This window comes from Carex rostrata, chromosome 9 (genome assembly GCF_964058835.1).
Source record: "Carex rostrata chromosome 9, lpCarRost1.2, whole genome shotgun sequence".
NCBI lineage: Eukaryota > Viridiplantae > Streptophyta > Magnoliopsida > Poales > Cyperaceae > Carex > Carex rostrata.
The window spans coordinates 9,554,187-9,578,494 of NC_135926.1; the positions used below are offsets into that span (position 1 = coordinate 9,554,187).

General features: G+C 33.9%; 3 protein-coding genes and 1 long non-coding RNA gene across 10 annotated transcripts; 3 read left to right on the plus strand and 1 right to left on the minus strand.

The window, feature by feature from the left end:
- Positions 1-3,509: 3,509 nt before the first annotated feature.
- Positions 3,510-5,526, plus strand: LOC144559656 (FCS-Like Zinc finger 8-like). The gene is made up of 3 exons (XM_078308749.1): positions 3,510-3,999; positions 4,096-4,912; positions 5,067-5,526. The coding sequence occupies exons 2-3, from the start codon at positions 4,116-4,118 to the stop codon at positions 5,134-5,136; spliced, it is 867 nt and encodes a 288-aa protein (XP_078164875.1). The 5' UTR covers positions 3,510-3,999; positions 4,096-4,115; the 3' UTR covers positions 5,137-5,526.
- A 664-nt stretch (positions 5,527-6,190) lies between these two features.
- Positions 6,191-9,172, minus strand: LOC144559654 (F-box/kelch-repeat protein SKIP30-like). Of its 6 annotated transcripts, none has more exons than XM_078308745.1 (3): positions 8,938-9,172; positions 8,185-8,310; positions 6,191-7,590 (listed from the first exon to the last, which is right to left on the minus strand). In XM_078308745.1, the coding sequence occupies exon 3, from the start codon at positions 7,533-7,535 to the stop codon at positions 6,477-6,479; it is 1,059 nt and encodes a 352-aa protein (XP_078164871.1). In that variant the 5' UTR covers positions 7,536-7,590; positions 8,185-8,310; positions 8,938-9,172; the 3' UTR covers positions 6,191-6,476. The 6 variants fall into 6 exon arrangements, with proteins under 6 accessions (XP_078164871.1, XP_078164868.1, XP_078164869.1 ...); XM_078308742.1 differs by having other exon boundaries at positions 8,176-8,310; XM_078308743.1 differs by having other exon boundaries at positions 8,176-8,294; positions 8,938-8,976.
- Positions 9,173-17,966: 8,794 nt separating this feature from the next.
- LOC144559744 (Pentatricopeptide repeat (PPR) superfamily protein) lies at positions 17,967-22,201 on the plus strand. Of its 2 annotated transcripts, none has more exons than XM_078308858.1 (2): positions 17,967-18,761; positions 19,311-22,201. In XM_078308858.1, the coding sequence occupies exon 2, from the start codon at positions 19,724-19,726 to the stop codon at positions 22,019-22,021; it is 2,298 nt and encodes a 765-aa protein (XP_078164984.1). In that variant the 5' UTR covers positions 17,967-18,761; positions 19,311-19,723; the 3' UTR covers positions 22,022-22,201. The 2 variants fall into 2 exon arrangements, with proteins under 2 accessions (XP_078164984.1, XP_078164985.1); XM_078308859.1 differs by having other exon boundaries at positions 19,314-22,201.
- A 299-nt stretch (positions 22,202-22,500) lies between these two features.
- On the plus strand, positions 22,501-23,336 carry LOC144559657 (uncharacterized). The gene is made up of 2 exons (XR_013513197.1): positions 22,501-22,723; positions 22,878-23,336. It is a non-coding gene; the product is annotated as an uncharacterized LOC144559657 (long non-coding RNA).
- Positions 23,337-24,308: the final 972 nt, after the last annotated feature.

Genomic DNA, 24,308 nt, shown 5'->3' on the forward strand with positions numbered 1-24,308 from the left:
GGACCTACATCCCTAAACTCTCGGAACCACAACCATTCGGTTCGTCGGTCACTTGTAACAGGTCTATTCTCTACTTAGAAAAATTGCCGACTTTTTTTTTTTAAATCCATATTAAAAAAATCGGAAAAATCAAAACAATTTTTTTTAACGCGGCAGCATTTTTTATCTTGTGATTTATCTTCTTGTTTATGTTAGAGCACATTTTATAAGGATGGGTTTAAGACCATTCATTCTTATAATTTTAAAATATATTTGTTAATTTTGTCGAATTTTAACTTGGAATTAGGGCTGGCAATGAGCCAGCTCAGTTCGAGCTAGACCAAGCTCATGGCTCACTCGTTTTAGCAACGAGCGAGTCATGAGCAAGCCAACATTCAGATCCAAGTTGAAAAAGTGGCTCGTGAAAGCTCGTGGGCCAAAAGTCCAAATGTATTAGATAATGTAATATAAAGTGAATTGCCATAAATTAAGTTTGTAATTAAATTCATACATATTAAAATACTAAATATTTAAATTCATACAAACATAGTTCACAAAATAAATTCATGCATACTAAATTCACATAAATTCATGCCATTTCACAAATTAATATTTGGACCGAGCTGGCTCGCCAGCTCGAACTTGTTAAATTTGGATTGAACTAGTGATGAGCTGGCTCGTTAATAGCTCGGTCCACTAACGAACGAGTTGTTAGCAAGTGAGTTAGAAACGAGTCACGAACGATCCACAAGTTACGAGCTTTTTGGCCACCCCTACTTGGAGTGTACTTTTATTAAATATAAAATTTTAGAAAGCATGTATTAGAGTTAATATGAAATTATTTACAATATCATTTAAAATTTATTTTATATAATTATGTAAATAAAAAATATCTCAATTTAATTAAAGTTTAAGTTTTCTTCAATAGCTATTTCTATTTTCAAACGATTGTTTTTTATATAACAATCCTTATTTAACTTAATTTTTAGTGAATTTGTTTGAACATTTTATTCAACTTTTTTGCAAAAATTAGTATATGTTATAAATTGAAGATAAAGAAAAGTAAAGAAGATATTGGGAATATATAAAAATGACTATTTATGTATGTATATGTTTTTATGTGTGTATAAAGCCTCTATTTATAGATTAAAAAAATGTAAATTATGAGTTATCTCAATTAATTTTGTTGATAATGTGAAGAGGTGAAACATACTTCTTTAAGGAGAAGTTTTCAAGTAATAAGTGAAAATTTGTAACATGCGAGAGTCGCAAATTGACTTTCATAACTTAATTTATTCATAACAATATACTCTTTATTAAATAATATCTACTTATTAAACAAAGTTTTACAAAAATGTATACTCATCATAACAAAGAGAACTAACATTTAATCTATTAGTTAAGATAATATTCTTCGTACAAAAGATTGTAAATTCGAAATATGATTGAAGTTCTCTTGTAAATATATATATAAAGTCTAAATACATTACCTTCATTTTTATTGAAAAAAAGAAGAAGAAAAAGAAAGAACTCATATCAACAGTTAAGTCATAATTTGTTTTGGCTTAATAATATAAAATTGCATTGGGTTTATCAATTTTCTAATACTACTACAAATTTACAATGTATGAAAAGAGCTTGTAAGAATACATTCTCTTCTAATAGGACTCTCTTGATAAATTTACTTGATGCAGAGGTTATCATGTTCGGTAATTTCAAAATTACCATAGACAATACACATTAATTTATGAGATTGATCTAATTGTTGAATCAATGTAACTTTTACATTTTAAGTCTACTTCAACTTACAGTTATAATTTTGAAACTCTAAAACCTATATTATATTCCAAAACATATTATATTTTGATTTTCCTTTCATGTAATATAAATAATCATCAACTCGATCGAGTCATGTTGGATAATTTTGATTTATAGCTCCCTAATCACATGTCTAAAATAATTAAGACTTATAATTTACTATTCAAGAGAACTCCACATGATTTTAGAATTTTTTACGAATTCAATATTAGTACTTTATTTAAAAATTTTAGGTAGTCAAATGTGATGAATAAATAAGAGTGAATTTAAACTATCTTATAAAATATGAATAAATATAGAGAGCCGAGCTAACCTACAGCTGGCTTGGTTAGCCGTTCTTTATCTAATATATACCCAGAGATAGGTGGATAAACATTACATCATGTTTGAATAGAGGAGGGAAGAGAAGATAGGAGAAATAAAATTTCATGATTAATTTTATTTAGTTCAACAATTGATAGGATAATAAAATTAATAGATAATATATTTTTAATTTTTTAACTGAAGTATAACGAAACCATGAAATAAATTAAGATTTGTAGATCATTAACTTTGTGTTCCAATCATGCTTTACATTATTATATTTGTCTTTAAAGTCTAAATAATCGATTTGAAATACTCAATGTAATATTAATATTACAATATACTAGGAGACTAAGTTTTGTATTTTTTATGAAATATTTTATTAATATTTTTTAGATAGACACAAAATCACTGTGTTGAATGACTCAAAAAATTTTAAAAGTAGTGATTTTGTATATATCTAAAAAATATTAAAAAAATAAAAAATAAAAAATTTAATCTCCAAATATATTTTAATATAAAAATTATATTAAACCGTTTAGATCAATTGTTCAGATTTTAAAAATAAAAATAATAATCTAGAATTTAATTGAAGAACAAAACCAATAAATAATTCATTTTAACTCGACTCATAAATTAAATAACAGAATAAATAATATACTAGTTTCTTTTCCATTTTTTCTCGCTCTCTTCCTTCCTACTATCTTGTTTGAATCCAACGTAATGAATGCATGTCCTCTGCATTAACTGAAAAAGGAATCTTTTGAGTTAATGAATCTCAACCGTCTGATCTTAAACGGAGCAAATCCGACTCCTGCTTATGACATAGGGGTCCCTTTAATATTAATGTAGATTTAGTCTGAACGCATCTTAAAGCAGATCGGGTGGTCAATATTCATTAACTCAAAAGATTCCCTTTTGAGTTAATGCAGAGGATACGAATTCAATGTTTTTTTTTTTTTTTGAGAGGAGAATTCAATGTTAAGAGGATAGGAACGACCCCGCGCATCTGACAAAACCCAATGCAAACGGACTTCAAGTCCGGGTCATCGGCACATACCCGGCCCACTAATCCATTGGCAGGTCCCCTCCGGCCCTCCCCTACTAGGCTACTATTCTGAATTTTTCACTTCCCTTGCACATTGCACTTACTGATTTCTGAATCAACCGTAATTCAACTCCTGTCCGAATACTGTGACGATCCAATGCGTAAATTTCTGTAGCGGATCACCACTGGAGGAGAGAAGTGTTAAACAGTATAGAGATCACCACTGGAGTTGTCATTCCAAAATTGGAGAGATAAGCACACCCGATGAGTCGATGACCCCAACGAGCTTCTCTTGTGAAGTGAAACAGAGAGGGGAAGGTTTTAAAAAAGAGAAAAGATGAAATGGAGGGAAAAAAAGAGAGCGGCGGTTTGTAAGAAACAACCAAACGGTTTTCGGTGAAGTATACGCCTCTCTTTCTCTCTCTCGTCTCTGTTCAGTGATAGTTATGTCGCCTAATCATCTCGAGTCCCAAGAGTTCCTTCTTTAAAGCTTCATCTTGCTGCTCTCCTTTTCTCACCTCTCTACTAGAGAAACAGAACGAAAGAGAGAAAAAGAGAGGCACTGAGCCTCTCTGCTTTGTAAGCTCTAGCTATACTAGAGAGAGAGACAGAGAGAGTGGGAGAGAGTTTTGAGCATTGACACAGCTTTGAGCGCTGGTTATAATTATGTTTTGTTCTCTTATTATATTCAACTTACTACAGCTGGAGGTACTAGTGTAAATATAATTAAATCTTAAGCCCCAGAAAGAGAGATAAAGAGAGATTCCAAATTCAACGAGGAAAGAGATGAAAGCCAAGAACTCGCATCCTTCTCACTGATCAAAAGGAATCGTACACGCTACTTGTAACTTGTAAGACCATTTATAAATACCCATTCAATAGTAGTTGTACTCAACTTTTTCTTGATTCAAGCTGTAACTAAACTTACAATTTTTTCCAATTTTCAGAACCTTTTCTCTTGTCCTGCATGTTTCTGAGATCAATAATACAACTGATGATGATTAGAAAGAGATCACGATCAATTGGTAATAATAAACAGAGCATTTCTGCAGATAGCGGCAAACCCACCTCTCCTCTTCTCAATTATCCGAGACTCATTTTGGGTCTTTCTCCAAAGGCTAACAAAACGAGCGCTAGCCAAGAAACAGAGCATGTCTCCATAAGTCCAACCTCTACGCTTGAACCAAGACCTTTCTCCAAAATTACAAACCCAACATGGGCTCATCCCTCTCTTTCCGCCATTGCTAGAGAAACCAAGATCAACAACCTGAAACCCATCGGATTAGGTCTGATTGACGCACTCAAAGATGAAGAAATGGATAGTAACCCCGCTTTGTGTCATGATAGTAGAATGGTCCTCTTTGGATCCAAATTAAAGATTCAAGTACCTCCACCTTCACCAACTGGTCATCATATAGAATTTGGCATAAAAAACAAAATCTCCCAACTTGGTGTGTGTTCTCCTGTCGATAGAACCCCAATTGGATCCAATGGGTGCCTCTCACCAAGGGATTTAGAGCTGTTATCTGAAGATTACACTTGTATCATATCGCACGGCCCCAATCCGAGAACTACTCACATATTTGATAACAGAGTTGTTGAGAGTCCTGGTACTGAGGGGCTTATGATACCGTTGAGGTGCGACAGTAGTGATCGTTTTTCTAATGGCGGTGATCAATCGAGGAGACAATCTGGTGATTTTTTGAGTTTTTGCCATGGTTGCAACAAGGATATTAGTCCAGGCAGTGATGTTTTCATGTACAGGTTTACTTCAATCTAATTCTTGTTTAATTTTGACTTTTTAATCTATATATTTTCTATCTTTTTCCTTACAAAAATAAATAAATTATTATTTGATATTATTATACAATATGGATTTTAAAATGAAAACCCTAAATGTAATTCATTATTATTTCAGGGGGGAGAGCGCATTTTGCAGCACTGAGTGTAGATACCAAGCGATGCTGTTTGATGAGGCGATGGATTGATTTCTCCGTTCATTTGGAATCAGATGAAGACTAGAGGCGTTCCATTGTCTTTAGAATTTTTTTTCTTCCACCTTATTCCTGTCCAAAATTTTGTAAATTCGATTTGTGGGGTTTTAGGCTTAGAGAAGAAGATTCCGTGGTGAGGTTACTTTAATTGGTTTTATTTTGATTGGATGCTTTCCATGGAGGAGGAGACTTGCTAGTTTAGCTTTTTTTGTAGTGATGGAAAGAGAGGGATGGTTTTTCTTTTGTTACTATTTGATGGGTTCTCTCTCCTTTTTGACTGAATGAACAGGATTGCATGGTGCTAAAAAGTAAAATTCAATAATGCAAAGATAATGTAAGTTATTAGCCACGGTTATATATGATATATGCATCTATTCTCTTTCATATCTTTTCACTGAGCTATTTTTGTTTCCCTCTCCAGAGAGTAGAGATGTATTACTTGCAATGATTGCTCTACCAGAAATTTTTTGCCTTTAATAACTTATATTATCATATTGTAATTGTAAGTTAAACGTCGCTTTAAACTACAGCAACATAGCGTTGAGCAAACACAAAATATAGAGAAATTATCTTGCAAAAAATGATGCGTTCTGGAAAATGATTCTTCGCCCCCTAATTTCTTTAACTTTATGAAAAAGAAAGGCGTTACAGTTGCAGTTTAAAAGGAGGGTTGAACTGCAAAGTTGGTCTCATCGTCAATTGATTTTCAGTAATACATCATCTTTGCAATAAGGATGCAAATTTAGTTTAGTTGGCAGAGTCATTCGTATAAAAACAGTACCAATAACATGACATCTGTGACAAGATAGAAAATAATATTTCACCAAACTTCAATTATTGGACTAAGCTTTTGTATATCAATCCGGTGAAACCTTTGTCTAGACAAAACAAAAATGAACCACCGAGGCACAAAGCCCATCAACCTGAGCCCAAAATAACTTTCCAAATGTAATATAGGGCTCTAGGCACATGAAAATTGAAGCTTCAAATAAGCAAAAAGCAAAGCAACCCAAACAACAATAAGCAAGCAAAATGTACAGAAGAAAAATGAAAACAAGTTAACTTCCAACTACATCCAAGTAAATATGATCTGCTTTGTTCAATATACTCCCATATAGCACAACTGCATGCATGCTCAATAATACCAAACAACTTATCACATACCTTAACGAGACCCTACATTAGAGGCTCAGCTCTTGAGATCGCCAAGAAAGAACTCATAATGGACAATGAAACTAGTAAAATAAAGCCGAAAAAAATTTAGGTAGGTCATGAAATACAAATTCCTCTTAGCTTCTTCAAAGAGAAACCAAAAAAGATAATAAACAACCACCTCAAATTGTCAGCAAGGCACACCCGAGGATGCTACCCCGGCAGCGTGTCATAGGAGACCCCGGTCGCCAGGTTGGCCTCTCGCTCGTAACATTCAATATATCCACGTCAGAAAGCTGCTTAATACACTGATTCCTGGGCCCAGGCCCAATCACCCCTCCCACAAGGTATATCTCATCCCCTATACCAATCATTCCGAACCCAATCCTGCTCTGAAACTCTGATGCACAAGAAACCATCTTATCTGGCATATTCCCCCTCCTCTGTTTGAGAATACATCCATTACTGAGCACATACAGCTCTGTGCGCACCATTGCCATGGGACCTGCTAACCAGCCATAGTCCTCGACCTTCCAGTTTACACCACCTTCTTGTAAAATCTGAACCGTTGATAGGCCCTTGTGCAAGACATGCATCTTGCCACTGATGACCAGCCCAGTGCAAGCTGAGCTGTGTGTCTGACGGAGGTCAGGCAGTGGGTCCCACCTATCAGCCTCAGGGTCATAAATCTCTGCCTTTGATATAGATTTCCGGCAATTGGTGAAACCACCTGCTACGATTATTTTCCCGTCTAAGGAACAACAAGCAAACATGGCACGTGGCATGAGCATGTGGGCCCGGCGGGCCCACTCACGGCGTAGTGGGTTGTAAGACCATACTTCGTCACTCGCAAATATACCGTCATGGTCGCCGGTTAATGGGTCGACCCGGTCACTTCCTCCCCCGATCACAAAGAGCTTACCTGAGACTGAAGCAACGCCGAAACGAGCCAGGTGGCGAATCTGGGATGGCATAATGGGTAATGTAATCCAATGGTCGCGTAAGGGGTCATAGAGTTGCCAGGTGTTCTCAGGGTCGAAAGCGAGCACACAAAGGAGGTTTTCAGTAGAAGTAATGCGGGTTCGGGTCTTAAAGAGGTCAGGGCTCCGTAAAGTAGAGCGCCAGGATCGCGAAACCAAGTGTAGAGAGGGGTGGTAGAAGAGTGGGACCCTCGCCAAGCACTGAATGGCAACTTCGTCAGGGAGACCATCGATCAAACGGGACGTGCTTTGTGTTACCATGATCTAGTCAGAAAGATGGCTTGGCCAACATATAAAGCTCGTCTGTGCACAAGGCCTGAAAGAAATAACACCATTTCATCGTCAGAAATAGTGTGAAATAAGGATAACTCGATGCAACTATGACATTAACAGCAGGACAAGGTTTTTTTGGTAGTAAAAGAGATGGATCCATAAGTTCCCAAGAATTGGCTACTATAACTCGGTGATACCAACTGCGCCATTGTACCAATTGCACATGGAAATATTGTACATGAATACATAAACCAAAAGGCACATGGGAAATATCGAACAACACAAAAGTGCAGTAATATAGGAAACATAAAAAAGGAAGAGAAAGTGCTCAACATCAGATCAATATTTTTTAAGAAAGCAAATTTAATTAATTGAAACCATTCTTTTCTACATATAAGGCACAGTGTCAAATCATGCCAGTTACACTTAACAAAAGTTAAGAGATTTTTTTTTTAAAGTCTGCTCAGTTAATTCCTGAAAAATATACAATAGTCCCAACAATGCCAAAGTAAAAGAATTTCAGTTTTTCAACAATAGTCATAAGCCTGTACAAGTAGTTATGTACTTTAAATTTGCATGGACAACCAAAAGATTAAACCCTAATTCTAGAAGCATGCAGATTAGATACCTGATCTACCTTCGTTGGCAAGGTCTTCTCTAGTCAGAACACTTGGCCGTTGTAGAACTAGCCTCCAAAATTCTATTGCAGATCATGCATAAAAACCGATGTATTATCCTTGGCTCAACCTGATAGAGAACTGATCTGTCAGCTATCTATCATTATAATTGATATTTCATTTTGTTCTTTTCTTCAAAAAATTTATGTACTGTTACATTTCATTTGACATTTAGCTCATCCGAGTCTCCTCAAACCATGCCGAGTTTTTTTTTACCATAAATTATACATACAGCATTTTTCATTCTTAATTTTACCAAATCACCAAAATTGTACAGAATATCAACAGATATCCTACTATAACCCTCCGCCATTTGTTGCATTAGCAAATTGTTAGTTGGTGGTAATATCTACAATCCCCTAATTTGAGTTGATTAGCCTAGCTTTTGAGAGGTAAAAATATTGGTGATGATATAGGTATGACTTGAGAGCTACTTCATTTCTTCTCCTTGCTTGTTTGACAACTTAAAATTTTTGGTTTGGAAACTACAGAGCTAGAAGCCAATAACCATGGTTTGGAGAAAAAAAATTCAGAGCGCCCGCCTATTCTATTGTTCGTAAAGTACCTTACTTTAAAATAAGGTACCATAGAAAGAAACCAAGAACCATGGTTTGGAAAATCTACCAGAAGCCACGATCCGATTACTGAGCGGTTTTCCAAACCCGACCGGCCGACAGCGGAAGAACCCTTGAATCGCAAGAGAATAGACTCACCTTATTTCCGAGTTACGCCGCTTCTTGGTTGTAGTTTGTTCGGAGACTGACTGATTCTTCAGATTTGATTTCTTTTACCGATTCGATTCTTGGAAGGCAAAGCCGCAAATGGGGTCCATTGGTTGATGATCGGAAGAGATTTGGGGATAGCTGATAGATAGCGTGAAGTATGTGTTTTCGTTAATCAGAGTTAAGAGGAAGAAATGGGTCTGTCGGTTTGGGATCCGGCTGTTGAGGAATAATACTTTTGTTGATTCGTGTATATAATTGTGTTCTTTTACCTCCTTTTATTCCCAATTTTATACATTTTTACTTATTATTTCTTTTTCTCTATTTGTTTTTTCAACTTCTTAAACAGTTCCAAAAATATACATTTAATTTGCATAAAAAATTATTTCAATGAACATTAAAAAAATTCTGTCTATCTCATGTTCGAATGTTATTATATTTTTCGAATATATTTTTACAAGAGAAAAAGGAAATTGAGGAATATGCGCATAATATCCGATTGCGATTTAGCGTATGCATCTAGTTAATGACCTGCTATTATGAGGTTGATTCTTTCTTTCCCCGCTCTTTGGATAATTTAGTCTTGCCAAATGCAACTATTAGATCTCCTCTTCTCCAGTCAGACTATGCTGGAGATATCCATTCTACAAAACATTACTGGTCGAATTTTATTGTTCTTTGCGCTGCCGCCTGCCGAAGCCGAACTGTTATTTCGCATAATAATCAATTTAATTTGTCTAGTTATAATTATTTAATAGAACGAATCGAGTTGCCTCTTTTTGTATTGGAATGGAGAGCATTGTATAGAAGGTGGGATAGATAATGTGACAATTGACAACCTTGGAAGTTTTTGGGTGGTTTTAGTTACATATTTATAACTTTATTTTTATATAAAGAGTTAATGCATGTGTCGGACTATTCACCTAAGAAAAAGATTGTTGTGTGTGAATATTTTTCAAGCTGGTACGCATTTTATTCATCATTAATTCGTTGATTTCGTTTTTATTCTTATTGGAATGCCACACATTCTGGTGTCTGGTTTGTGGATGTACAATTGTCCTCGACTTCCTGCACATGCCTTGTAGGCCTACATATCCTTTTAGTCAAATATTAGTAGGGAGTAAAATAATGAGTTATAATTGGAAAATAACCAAATTTTAAATTTTAATGGAAAATAAGAGAAGTTTTGATGGGGATTTATATGAATTTCTCATTTTTTTTTTCTACTTCTAACTAAATTTCTGGATCTGTACAAAACATGACCAACATAAGAAAGATAAATAAATAACATATTTATATTCAATTAATTTACTAGCAAGTACAGTGCAATAATTTTCAAAAAAAAATTAGAAGACTCTTAGCCGCCTCTGTTAAGCTTTTTTTTTAAAAAGACAAGAGATTTCACTGATTTGACCAGTCAATTCTGTTAAACTTGTGACTAATGGTTTGACCAATCAACATTCCTAACAACTAATCCTTTATAATAAAACTCTGCAGTTTTGAAAATAAAACTGGAAACTCCTTTTCAAAGGCAGAATATAGAGATGCAAACGGATCTGATATGGATCGGATAGTGGTAAAAATATATCTGTATCATTTTTATTTTTCGGATTCATATCTAGATTGGATAGACGGTCACGGATATAAATACGGATCGAATATTTCTATATAATACATATATTTTTATATAATATATGTTAAATTATATGATATATATCTACTATTTAAATATAAATAATTAAAATTTAATATTATATTTATATCCGCACGGATATTTAAATATCAGTTATTCGTAATATTTTTAAATACAGATCCGGATATAATCAGATAATATCTGATCTGTTTGCATTCTTAGGCCAGAATATCTCATGCATCAATCACAATTGCAAAATTATGTATACTTTATAATTTCAATTTTGTTTTCTTTTTTAATTATAAAAAGTTTATATTTATTTATAACAACCATTAATTATGAACTAATATATTTTTCTTTCTTTCTATTTTGTTAACAAGAAAAAAAATGTTATTTGGAATTACAATGGAAAGTGCGATTGAGCACAAATCCGAGGAATACAAAACTGATTGGGCTCTTGTAACGTGTCAGAACATTTCATAGATGATCATTTTATAAAATATTAGGATAATGTGTTTTAAAAAGACTACATGTGTCACGGCACAATACGATTTTGTTATGGTATATACGCCAATTACATGTTTCGTAATGTGACAATTTGTATGATGTGACTGTTATTTTGAAAGTTAAAACGACATGCGAATTAGTCTGATCACAACACGTCACGTGGTCAATTCAAATCATTAGATTTTAATTAAATGATAATTTTTAAATAAACTAACTTAAATTATGAAAAAAAATAGATAACTGCAATAAACATGAACGGCAAATTTTAAGTACTTGTTTTTAGTCTAGTGGCAAAGACACAAGGCTTCTATCTGGGAGGTCATGGTTCGAAACCCACAAAGTGGGAAAATCCTCTATATTAATATATAAGGGTTTGAAATGTGTTGGATGGTTTGACACTCAACTAGGGCTGCAGACAAATCGAACCAAATCGAACTTGTCTTATTTTGAGTTTGAACGAATAAGATTCAAACCGAATTGGTTTGATTTGTTTCAGAACAAACTAATTTTGAATCAAATTAATTGTGAACTACAAATTTTTTGAATCGAAGTCAATCGAATTATGAATTGCAAATTTGTTTAGCAGCTCTAGTAATACTGGTAGTTTATGCATTAGTTTTCTTCTCGCGTAACAAAATTCACACGGTTTCCTTTTATCTTTTACGAATTCACACTGATGGATTATGGGTCAGCTTAAGATCCTCTTATCTTTTACGTTGCTGAATTGATAAAAATCACAGCATGGACCTAGTCAAATGAAACTTATTCCATTGTTAATTTGTTACGCTGCTGAAATATTTTCCTATTATAAGTTACTATTATATTAACAATTTTGAGCTCTGATATAAGTTTGGTTCCCTCATTATTAAAAAATTGATAGTTGAATCCATTAGTAGCATTATTTGAGATTCGAACCTAAATAGTTTGCAAATCAATTTTGAACAAATTATACCCAATTTGAGTTTAATTTAAATAAAATTTGAACCGAACTAGTTTGATTTGTTTCAAAATAAACTAATTTTGAATTAAATTAATTACGAATTTTTTTCGAATCAAACTCAAATCGAATCACGAACTATGGACTTTTTGTGCAGCCATACCCCAAAACCATATTTTAAAAAAAACATGAATGGTCAATTTTATAATAAATCAATTCGAAAATTCATATATAAACAGTTGATCGGATTCTATTTAATAGATTTGAAGTTAATCAAATTCCTTGATGAACCCAGTCATTTTTACGACGCTACTAAATTTACAACTTATACATATAATAATATGAGTAAGGTTAGCATGTTTTGCAAATTAAAGTGGGTATTTTAATTTATGCTCATATATCTAGTTTTAAAGTTCAAAACGTCGATCCGAACTATTCAAATTAAAATCCATATTAAATTGTGTTTGGAGGCCAAATTTAATCTTTTTGAAATTTTTTTACTATTTAAAAAAAAAAAAATTTAAAATCACTGTTTTTGATGGTCCAGAATTTTCTGACTATATGTCGTCACATATATTCACCAAATAAACATGAGAGAAAGCTTTCATGTCACGTTCTTTACAAACAATTTCAAGTGCTTAACAATACAAATGACATATTTTGTATATTTATGAAAATTATAAATAAGAAATGCAATTATTTTTATTTTTATCCATATGATCATGATTTCAATTAAACCGAGTTACTTTATCTTAAAGATTAATATTTTATTATTAAAATACAATAAACGATCTCCCCAAAAATGGAACTATTTATTTTAATCACAAATGAAATACTTAGAAAATTATGAAATGTTTATTAAATTTTAAATATTAGTAATTGAATCCTCAATTGAAAGGTTCCAAAATTTAACATGTTATTTTTTTTTCATAACTTTAATTGCACATATTGGAACTAACAAAATTTGACCATCTTTTTTAATCTAAATAATTTCCGTTGGATAATAGAGATGAATTTCTTGTACCATTATTTTTTGACTAATCTCATTGAATTACCCATCAATTAATTATTTCTAATTGTTCTAAATTTTAATCAATTTGGAGTTGTACATGTATAATTTTGTTTACTTATTCCAGAATGAGCAACTTTGTTAGGCAGGAGTTAATAGCAAGAATTATTTAAAATACAATTTTTTTGGTGGCATGAATTTTCCTTCCATAATTGGTAGCTGTTACGTTATGAAATTTTTACAATTAAATTCGAATGATTTAAAAGAAAGAATCGATAAATCATGTTAATAAAATGGAAGTTTAAACCTTAATTAAGGTTCCCCTAAATAAGTAAGTTAATTGTGAATTGAAACCGCGTCGAAATTTCGAGATTTCGGAATTTTATAGCCCCAGTGCGGATTAGGTTGACCGCAGTGCGGGTGGAAGCCATCCGCAGTGGCTCAGGCTTTTTCTGGAATTTTGCCAAAAAAAATGACTAAGTAGTGAGTGCGGGTGAGGGATCCGCAGTGCGGATGAGTTTAGCCGCACTCATGAATTTCTGTATTGCACTGAATTTTCCTGAAATCGGCTAAGTAGTGAGTGCGGATGAGGGTGAACCGCAGTGCGGATCAGGTTCATCCGCAGTAGGCTCGGACTTTTCCTGGATTCGGCTGACAACCGACTAAGTCTCGAGTGCGGATTAGGTAACCCGCAGTGCGGATTGGCTAATCCGCATTCAGGGTAATTTTAACCCTAAAACCCAAATTAAACCTTCTCTCTCTCTCACTTCACCATTATCCCCATTTCTAAGTTATTTTCGGTTAAGAGAGAAGGAAAAGATCCCGTGAGTTTCCGTTTCTTCCAGACTCCCGATTGTTGCGAGAAATCGAGTTTGGAACCGAGAAAGCAGCCGAGGATCTCTCAGAACCCTTCTATTTGGTATTTCTTTCTCTCCTTTTTACTTTCGAAACCTCGAATTTTCTCGATTTCTCGGATTCTCGTTTTAAACCTGAGATTTGTGCTCGAATTGCTCGAGGACTAGTTCCTCTACACTTCTTACTAGTTTTTTTGTCATTCTTTTTCCCGATTTCTTCCGATTTATGAAATCTGATTTCTAGGGTTTCGTGCCAAAATTGAAAGTTGGCCTAATCGTGATTTGATTTGCTTAACCCGACCAATTAGACTTGTAATCGGTAGGGTTGCCTCCTGATCGTGAATTTCTAGAACATTTAACGACTGATTTGAGATTTTGACCAAATTAGGGTTAACCAAACGGTAAATTGAAATGAACCGAGAACCAAAGTAGTAAAGCGGTGATTGATGGTTACCAAAGTGACATAGTATAAGGCTAGAGGGCCTAGAAGGAATTGTGTACCGTTTGGTGAGATTTTGGTAAGAAAGAAGGAACTGAAAAGAATCGATACCAAACCATGAGAACTGATTTAGGACTGTACAAGCCCTAAGTAAACGTATAGACCACTGAACCCGAATTAAACCAAGTATACGTATGATATAGGTGTAGGCTCGGTCGAGCAAGAACTTGCGAGACCATACGAGACGTCCGATCCTTAGCTTAAGCGGTACGCTCGTCAAACAGGTGCGGGATTCTTGGACTTGTTTGATACTTTATTTTCAGGAATTAAACTGTTTATTTGTTTGTCATGTTGAATGATTGATTGTTGCATATCTTGGAATTCATGCTGCATATTGATTCTTGCATAAATGAGAATGATGGAATTGTTTAGTTAAGGTTGATTGGCATGTTCGTATGGTTATTATTTGTTTAGTTCTATTAATTGTTCTTGTTGCGAATGAATCTGCCAGGCCGACCTGTTTAGGTGGCTGGTTAAGGTAACGGTGGCCTATCCGTTGACCGGTGTTTATGAATTTGCCAGGCCGACCTGTTTAGGTGGCTGGATAGGGTGACGCTGCTGACTTATGCGTTTGACCTGTTAGAATTTGCCAGACCGACTTGTTTAGGTGGCTGGATAGGGTGACGCTGCTGACTTATGCGTTTGACCTGTTATGGATTTGCCAGACCGACCTGTTAAGGTGGCTGGATAAGGTGACGGTGAGCTATCCGTTGACCATGTGTTATGATTTTGTGAGACTAACCTGTATGTGTGGCTTTGAGATATATTTGCTTGAGATTTAGCAAAGTTGACCTGTATAGGTAACTTTGATTCCGTGTGTTGCATTTGTGTCAAGTTGACCTGTATTGGTGACTTGTAACCGAACCTTAGGAAATGGTTAAGCCAAACAGCAATTGCAGATGGGTGTCCGATAAAGGTTCAGCTTGGTTGGCCATCTGTAGGCGCTTGTAACCCTACAGATGTGGGTTTGATAACGGTTCAGCTCGAAAGAACATCTGTAATTGCTACCAGCCCTAATGAACTGAGTTAGGAATCGAGTTAAGCCAAAATAGATGTTGTGTTTTGAAATCCATCTTGGAAATTCCGTAAACTGTGTTTCAGGTTGATTAACTGTTGTCGAGTAGTGGCATTCTGTTATTTATGTTTTCTTATATACTGTTGCATTGTTATTGTTTGGGTTTCATTATTGAATATAGAGTTTGATTGCAAGTCCAATAATTCATATGTGGCAAAATTCGCACTGAGAATTTATTCTCACCCCCACCTTCCCCGTTATTTTACAGGTATTGGTGCGATGGATTCCGGAGAGGCACGAGAGTAGTAGGCCTTAGTAGCTTACCAGTATACGACCCTAGATATGTTTTGTTGTATAGATTTAGGGTAGGCCTCGTGGTTGGTATCCGGATGAGATACTTATATTGTATTATTTACTGTCCAGACTGTGTACTCTGATTATATATATTAGAAACTTGTTTTGAATTGCGTGTTGTTGGTTTAAATTTTGATTAGCCTTGTAAGCATACACGGCGTTGTATGCTTACGGCGGGGGACTGTTACTACCCGTGGCCGCGGGGTGTGACAGTAGCAAAAATTAATTAGAAACAAAATAAGAAAGTATTTAATAAGGACAAAATTGAATTAAAATTCATAAATTAGAATTCATATTCATAATAGATCTACCTGCATATTCGACCATTATGAAATTCATTATTCTTTCGTCAATACAGATCTAAAAACATATTCGACGATTATGAAATTCATTATACCAAAAGTATATCTAATGGGCATCGGACCTACCTGCTTCCTTATTTAACCTAACCCAGCTTATCTCCATGTTTGGTTGTGATCTAAAGGGTGGAATAAGGAGTTTATGTCTCGTTATTCCACCAAATGAGCATTAATTGAGTTGGACTAAGATGACATAAGCCGAACTTTAGGCCGGTCTAAATTAAACCGCCTCACACGGTGGTTTAATATTATTACACGTTGTGGCCTAACTTGAATGATAATAATAATATTTTATTTATATATAATTAGTATATTATTATTAGTATATAATTATATAATTAATATCTTATATTGTTAATATATTAAATAATTAATATTCTTTTATTAACAATTATTATTAATATATAATTATATAATTATTATGTTATATTGTTAATATATTAAATAATAATTATAATAATATTGTATATATTATAGTTATTATTAATATATTAATATTATGTAATTAATATCTTATTAACAATATATAACTATATAATTAATATGTTATATTTTTAATATATTAAATAATTATTATAATATTTTATAGTTATTATTAATATATTAATATTATATAATTAGTATCTTATTATTAATAATAATTATTATATAATTATATAATTAATATCCTATATTGTTAATATATTAAATAATTATTATAATAATATTATAATATATTAATATTATATAATTAGTATCTTCTTATTCATAATTATTATCAATGTGTAATTATATAATTAATATATTAAATAATTATTATAATTATATTATAATATATTATAGTTGTTATTAATATATTAATATATTAATATTTATTATATAATTAGTATCTTATTATTAATATATAATTATATAATCAATATTTTATATTGTTAATATATTAAATAATTATTTTAGTAATATTATATAATTAGTATCTTTTTATTAATAATTTATAATTATATAATTAGTATTTTATTATTAATAATTATTGTTAATATATAATTATATAATTAATATTATTAATATATTAAATTAATTTTATAATAATAATATAATATATTATAGTTATTATTAATATATTAGTATTATACAATTAGTATCTTATTATAAATAATTAACTAATTTGAATGAACTAATTTAGACTTCCTAAACTTTAGTCCTCCACCAACTCTAACCAAACAATAAATACTTTAAACTATGAATTAACTTTAGATGTCAACCAAACATGAATAATTTAGACCATCCTAAGCTGAAATACCCAATTTTTAGCTTTTGTCCACAACCAAACACCACCTGTAAGAATAAAAACCCGCAAATATTTTCAAAATTCCCTTCGCCTAAATTTGAGCTTTTTTAGGGTAAGACCCTCTCGCTAGGGGTGTTCATTGGGTCCGGTTTATTTGGTTTTGAACCGAGCCGAATTAGTTCGGATTAAACGGTTCGATTTTCGGTTTAATGGTTTGGTTCGATTTTCTTTTTAAAACCAAATTATAACTTCGGTTCGGTTCAATTTAAAAAATTTCAAAACTAAAATAACCAAACCGACCGAACTTTTATATATTATGAATTTGATGTGGACCGCCTTGGTTTATTTCTTAATCAATTGCTTTAAATACTTCGGTTTATTTCTTAATACCTCGGTTTATTTCATAATATACTTTAAATCAATTATTTTAAATAAACAAATTAATATATTTCGGTTTGAACCGAACAAACCGAAATAAAACTTTAGTTCAGTTTGGTTCGGTTGCAATGCTAATTTGGTTCGGTTTGATTCTATTTTTAAAACCAAATTATAATTTCGGTTCGGTTGAAACCGATGAACACCCCTGACTACAACCAAGAAGCGGCGTAACTCGGAAATAAGGTGAGTCTCTTCTCTTGCGATTCAAGGGTTCTTCCGCTGTCGGCCGGTCGGGTTTGGAAAACCGCTCAGTAATCGGATCGTGGCTTCTGGTAGATTTTCCAAACCATGGTTCTTGGTTTCTTTCTATGGTACCTTATTTTAAAGTAAGGTACTTTACGAACAATAGAATAGGCGGGCGCTCTGAATTTTTTTTCTCCAAACCATGGTTATTGGCTTCTAGCTCTGTAGTTTCCAAACCAAAAATTTTAAGTTGTCAAACAAGCAAGGAGAAGAAATGAAGTAGCTCCCAAGTCATACCTATATCATCACCAATATTTTTACCTCTCAAAAGCTAGGCTAATCAACTCAAATTAGGGGATTGTAGATATTACCACCAACTAACAATTTGCTAATGCAACAAATGGCGGAGGGTTGTAGTAGGATATCTGTTGATATTCTGTACAATTTTGGTGATTTGGTAAATTAAGAATGAAAAATGCTGTATGTATAATTTATGGTAAAAAAAACTCGGCATGGTTTGAGGAGACTTGGATGAGCTAAATGTCAAATGAAATGTAACAGTACATAAATTTTTTGAAGAAAAGAACAAAATGAAATATCAATTATAATGATAGATAGCTGACAGATCAGTTCTCTATCAGGTTGAGCCAAGGATAATACATCGCTTTTTATGCATGATCTGCAATAGAATTTTGGAGGCTAGTTCTACAACGGCCAAGTGTTCTGACTAGAGAAGACCTTGCCAACGAAGGTAGATCAGGTATCTAATCTGCATGCTTCTAGAATTAGGGTTTAATCTTTTGGTTGTCCATGCAAATTTAAAGTACATAACTAGTTGTACAGGCTTATGACTATTGTTGAAAAACTGAAATTCTTTTACTTTGGCATTGTTGGGACTACTGTATATTTTTCAGGAATTAACTGAGCAGACTTTAAATAAAAAATCTCTTAACTTTTTTTAAGTGTAACTGGCATGATTTGACACTGTGCCTTATATGTAGAAAATATTGGTTTCAATTAATTAAATTTGCTTTCTTAAAAAATATTGATCTGATGTTGAGCACTTTCTCTTCCTTTTTTATGTTTCCTATATTACTGCACTTTAGTGTTGTTCGATCTCCTGTAATAGGTGCTCGAACTCTTCTATGTCTTTTTTTACTTCTTTTTCTTATTCATCTCGTCTTATCCTGAATTAAATTGCATTTGGGACATAATTTAGGAGTACTGGATTACTCGAGTCTTAATCAATTTTAATAACTCTGAGTTGTCGCTTCGTAATGCCTGATTTCTCCGATTTGTTTATTCATAGAAGGAGCTACAGTTGTCTGTTGAGAAGTGAGAAGTGAGGAGTGAGTTCAACAAAGTGCGTCTCCTCATTCGTCTTCTTGCGTTTGGTGCCTTGGTTAACTCGCACTTGACCACCACCCTCTTTTATCAGCGGATTCGGTACATGTAGTAGTGTCTCATTTTCTGCTTTATTCTACGTGGTTTCTGACTCTAACATGTGGTATTTGGTCCCCGTGTGACTCTTGGTATGGTCACTTGCTGTTACTGCTGACAGTGCCATTGCCCATTGGTACTCAGGCTTATGAACAGAAGCTGTTCGATAAATTGCCTCTAATGGTCCTTGTGCTCTAACACTAAATTTCATTCTCTATAGAATATGGGCATCCCTAAATCTTACCACTTGATGCATGACTATTAATTTAATTATCTGCAAGAATGCTTCCATTAAAAAAAATCCGTACAATGTCTTCCGTCATATCATACCTGGTCAACAATACCACCAAGAGAATCGGCTCATACTATACCTATAACAGAGCCAGATCTGAGCTCTCTTTAGGTTCTTTTAAAGATCCCGGTACCAGTTCAGTAAAAAGAGCTCCAATTTTCAGATCCAGCCTGTCCACTTTGGCTGAGCCGTTATTGGTTCAGGCATGTGATCTGGCACAATTGACCCTAGAATTGGATAGTGCTTTAAACAATAAGAGACTAGAGGATGCATGGAAATCCTATGAAAAGCACTTGCACATGAATGGTTTGCCTTGTAAATCAGTTTTCACTAAGCTCATAACTGGTTTGACCGAAAGCTTCGACTCACAATGGCTCAAAAAAGCCTATAGCGTAGTTGATTTGGCATTAGAGCAAAACAAACTTGAATTGTTGGAGAGAGAGCCTCTTTTGTACCTCTCTTTCATACTTGCACGGTGTAACTTGCCGGTTCTATCTTTAAATATTATGAGAAAGCTAATAGAATTGGAGTTATACCCTCCTGTGGCTGCCTGGTCTGGCATTGTGGGCCACATGTGTCAGACAGAGATAGGCTCACTTCTAGCTGCTGAGCTTGTGATGGAGATTGGGTACCTTTTCAGAGACAACAGATCTGAACCAAGAAGAAAGATAAATAAACCCCTATTGTCCATGAGACCCAACTCATTTGTCTTCAACATAGCCTTAACTGGTTGTCTCGTGTTTGGTACCACAAGGAAGGCCGAGCAAATGCTCGATCTAATGCCATGGATCGGTTTGCGACCTGAACCTGATTTGCTGGTTACCATGGCTCGTGTTTATGAGAAAAATGGCCATAGAGATGAGGTTAGGAAATTGAAAAGGCATGTGGAGGAGGCCGTTGGGATTACTGATCTAGATTTACAAGAATTCTATGACTGTTTATTTTCATGCTATTTGAAATTCGGGGACTTGGAATCTTGCATGGATATGGTCTTGAGCATGCTTCATAAGGCAAAGGAGACAAAGAAGTCCCTAGAGTCTGGTAAATTGGCTTATGAGGTATTCAGGGATGGGATGTCAAAATTATGTCTTCCCTATCAAAAGGTTGAAAATGATGTAATTTGGATTAAGACAATGCCGCCGAGCTTTCTTTCATTTTGCAAGGATGCAAACCTTTTGATACCTGAAACTGAGGCAAAGGAATTGCTGAGAATTCTATCGAACAGGTTACAAGCACAAGTGGAGTTGGTCAAGTCAGAGCATGGGCTTCTGTATCCAACAGAGAAATTGTATGCAAAGCTCATAAGAGCCTTTCTAGAAGCTGGCAGGACTGCTGACCTGGCAAGCTTTTTGATCAATGCAAGCAAACTGGAATCTCCAGTTTCCGAGGAGACTTCAGCTGTGGTTGAAGTAATAAATGCATGCATTTCTCTCGGGTTGTTAGACCAAGCTCATGACTTATTAGATGAAATGAGATACTCTGGAATTAGGGTCCATTCCTCTGTTTATTACAACCTGATAACAGCATATTCCAGGGATAACCGGCAAGAGTGCATAAAAGCCTTGCTAAAGGAGGCCCAGCAAGCTGGTGTTCAGCTGGACCTGAGTTGTTATGAGGCCATGATGCAATTTCAAGCAGCGGGAAACAACTCAAACACCACTCGATGTAATTTTAAAGAAACGAAAGACTCAAATATATCAGAAAAACCAAATCAAGTTCAAAACATTGAACTCAATGGCATTATCAACCCACCTGATGAGGCCAGTTTAGCTGCTAAACTAATGGAAGAGATTAAGCATAACCCTGGCACAGATTATGAATTGCATGACTGGAACAGCATGATACACTTCTTTTGCAAGAAGCAACTGATGCATGATGCACAAAAGGCACTAAACAAGATGCGGTTTGCAGGCCACACACCAAATGCGCAAACTTTTCATTCACTTGTTACTGCATATTTGGTCATGGGTGGGAAGTACACAGAAGTCACTGAACTATGGGGAGAGATGAAAGTTCTTGCGGGCTCGAATTTGTTGAGATCCGATAGGGAGTTGCTGGATTTGTTTTTGCATTGCTTTGTGCGTGGTGGGTACTTTTTGCGGGCCATGGAGGTGATAGAGATGATGGAGAAAGGAGATATGTTTATAGACAAGTACAAGTATAGGTCGCTTTGGTTGAAATACCATTCAACTTTGTATAAAGGGAAGGCACGGAAGGTTCAAACTGACGCGCAACTGAGGAGAAGAGAGGCTGCTCTGGCTTTTATGAGATGGATTGGATTGACTTGATGGAGTTATGTAATTTACGGAACTTCAGTTTGTTTTTAAGATCTTGAATTTGTTAATGTGACTAGTATTTTTGGATTTAAAAAAGTAAAAATGTACTTAGTAAGATTAAACATGAGCAACAAAGTAATTGTAACAATGTGCGTACTTTTTTAAGTTGATCTTGCCTGTGATTTAATTAATAACATGTGTTCTTTAGTTTACAGATGGTATGTATAACAGGGTTATCTTAAAAATAAGAAAATCATAATAGTTGATTGGCTTCAAATTACAACTTTTTCTTTGAATGTATTTGTCCTCATCTTCGTGCACAACAAATACTTTCCACTCATCAAAATGTGATATCAATTAGATTAAAATCTACTGTACCAATTGGTACCATACTGCACCATAAAAAGTGCAGAATGCAACCAGATAAATCCAGCCATAAGGTTGAGGCCTCTCACCAAGGGATTTAGAGCTGTTATCTGAAGATTACACTTGTATCATATCGCACGGCCCCAATCCGAGAACTACTCACATATTTGATAACAGAGTTGTTGAGAGTCCTGGTACCGAGGGGCTTATGATACCGTTGAGGTGCGACAGTAGTGATCGTTTTTCTAACGGCGGTGATCAATCGAGGAGACAATCTGGTGATTTTTTGAGTTTTTGCCATGGTTGCAACAAGGATATTAGTCCAGGCAGTGATGTTTTCATGTACAGGTTTACTTCAATCTAATTCTTGTTTAATTTTGACTTTTTAATCTATATATTTTCTATCTTTTTCCTTACAAAAATAAATAAATTATTATTTGATATTATTATACAATACGGATTTTATAATGAAAACCCTAAATGTAATTCATTATTATTTCAGGGGGGAGAGCGCATTTTGCAGCACTGAGTGTAGATACCAAGCGATGCTGTTTGATTAGGTGATGGATTGATTTCTCCGTTCATTTGGAATCAGATGAAGACTAGAGGCGTTCCACTGTCTTTAGAATTTTTTTCTTCCACCTTATTCCTGTCCAAAATTTTGTAAATTCGATTTGTGGGGTTTTAGGCTTAGAGAAGAAGATTCCGTGGTGAGGTTACTTTAATTGGTTTTATTTTGATTGGATGCTTTCCATGGAGGAGGAAACTTGCTAGTTTAGCTTTTTTTGTAGTGATGGAAAGAGAGGGATGGTTTTTCTTTTGTTACTATTTGATGGGTTCTCTCTCCTTTTTGACTGAATGAACAGGATTGCATGGTGCTAAAAAGTAAAATTCAATAATGCAAAGATAATGTAAGTTATTAGCCACGGTTATATATGATATATGCATCTATTCTGTTTCATATCTTTTCACTGAGCTATTTTTGTTTCCCTCTCCAATGATTGCTCTACCAGAAATTTTTTGCCTTTAATAACTTCTATTATCATATTGTAATTGTAAGTTAAACGTCGCTTTAAACTACAGCAACATAGCGTTGAGCAAACACAAAATATAGAAAAATCATCCTGCAAAAAATGATGCGTTCTGGAAAAATGATTCTTCGCCCCCTAATTTCTTTAACTTTATGAAAAAGAAAGGCGTTACAGTTGCAGTTTAAAAGGAGGGTTGAACTGCAAAGTTGGTCTCATCGTCAATTGATTTTCAGTAATACATCATCTTTGCAATAAGGATGCAAATTTAGTTTAGTTGGCAGAGTCATTCGTATAAAAACAGTACCAATAACATGACATCTGCGGCCATTTTTATTAATTACCCAAAAAAAAAACGTTTTTACCAAAATAACCACAAAATCTGAGTTTTTTCAAATATAACCAAACCGCCAGGGATATGGCGGTCTGGTTTTTTTTTTATTTTTTATTTATTTATTATTTTTTTTTTTTTTTTAGAGATCTAATTTTTTTATATGTTCATTTGTGAAGTTTTAGTTTTTTTTTGCTTAGGGTATTTGCCAAAAAATTAATTAGAATGTTTAAAACATAAACGAAATTTTTATTAAAGAACTGGGAGTTTAAAATTAAAACAATTATAATATTAGTCTGAAATTTCGAAACAGTCAGACCTAATCGAATTAAAACAATTTATCATTTATCTCTGAATTAATTATTGAATATGCTAGATAATATAACTGTAGTTCTAAAGTAGTCTAACATAGTCTAACAAGTAAAGTTCACGAATACAATTAAAGTTCAATTATACAACTGAAGTTCACCAATATTCATAACTTAGTTCAAACCAAACAGAATAAGTTCACCCAAGCAAAATAATAAGTTCATCTTTCACGACGTCGGAATAAACCCAATAGATGAGAAGATTT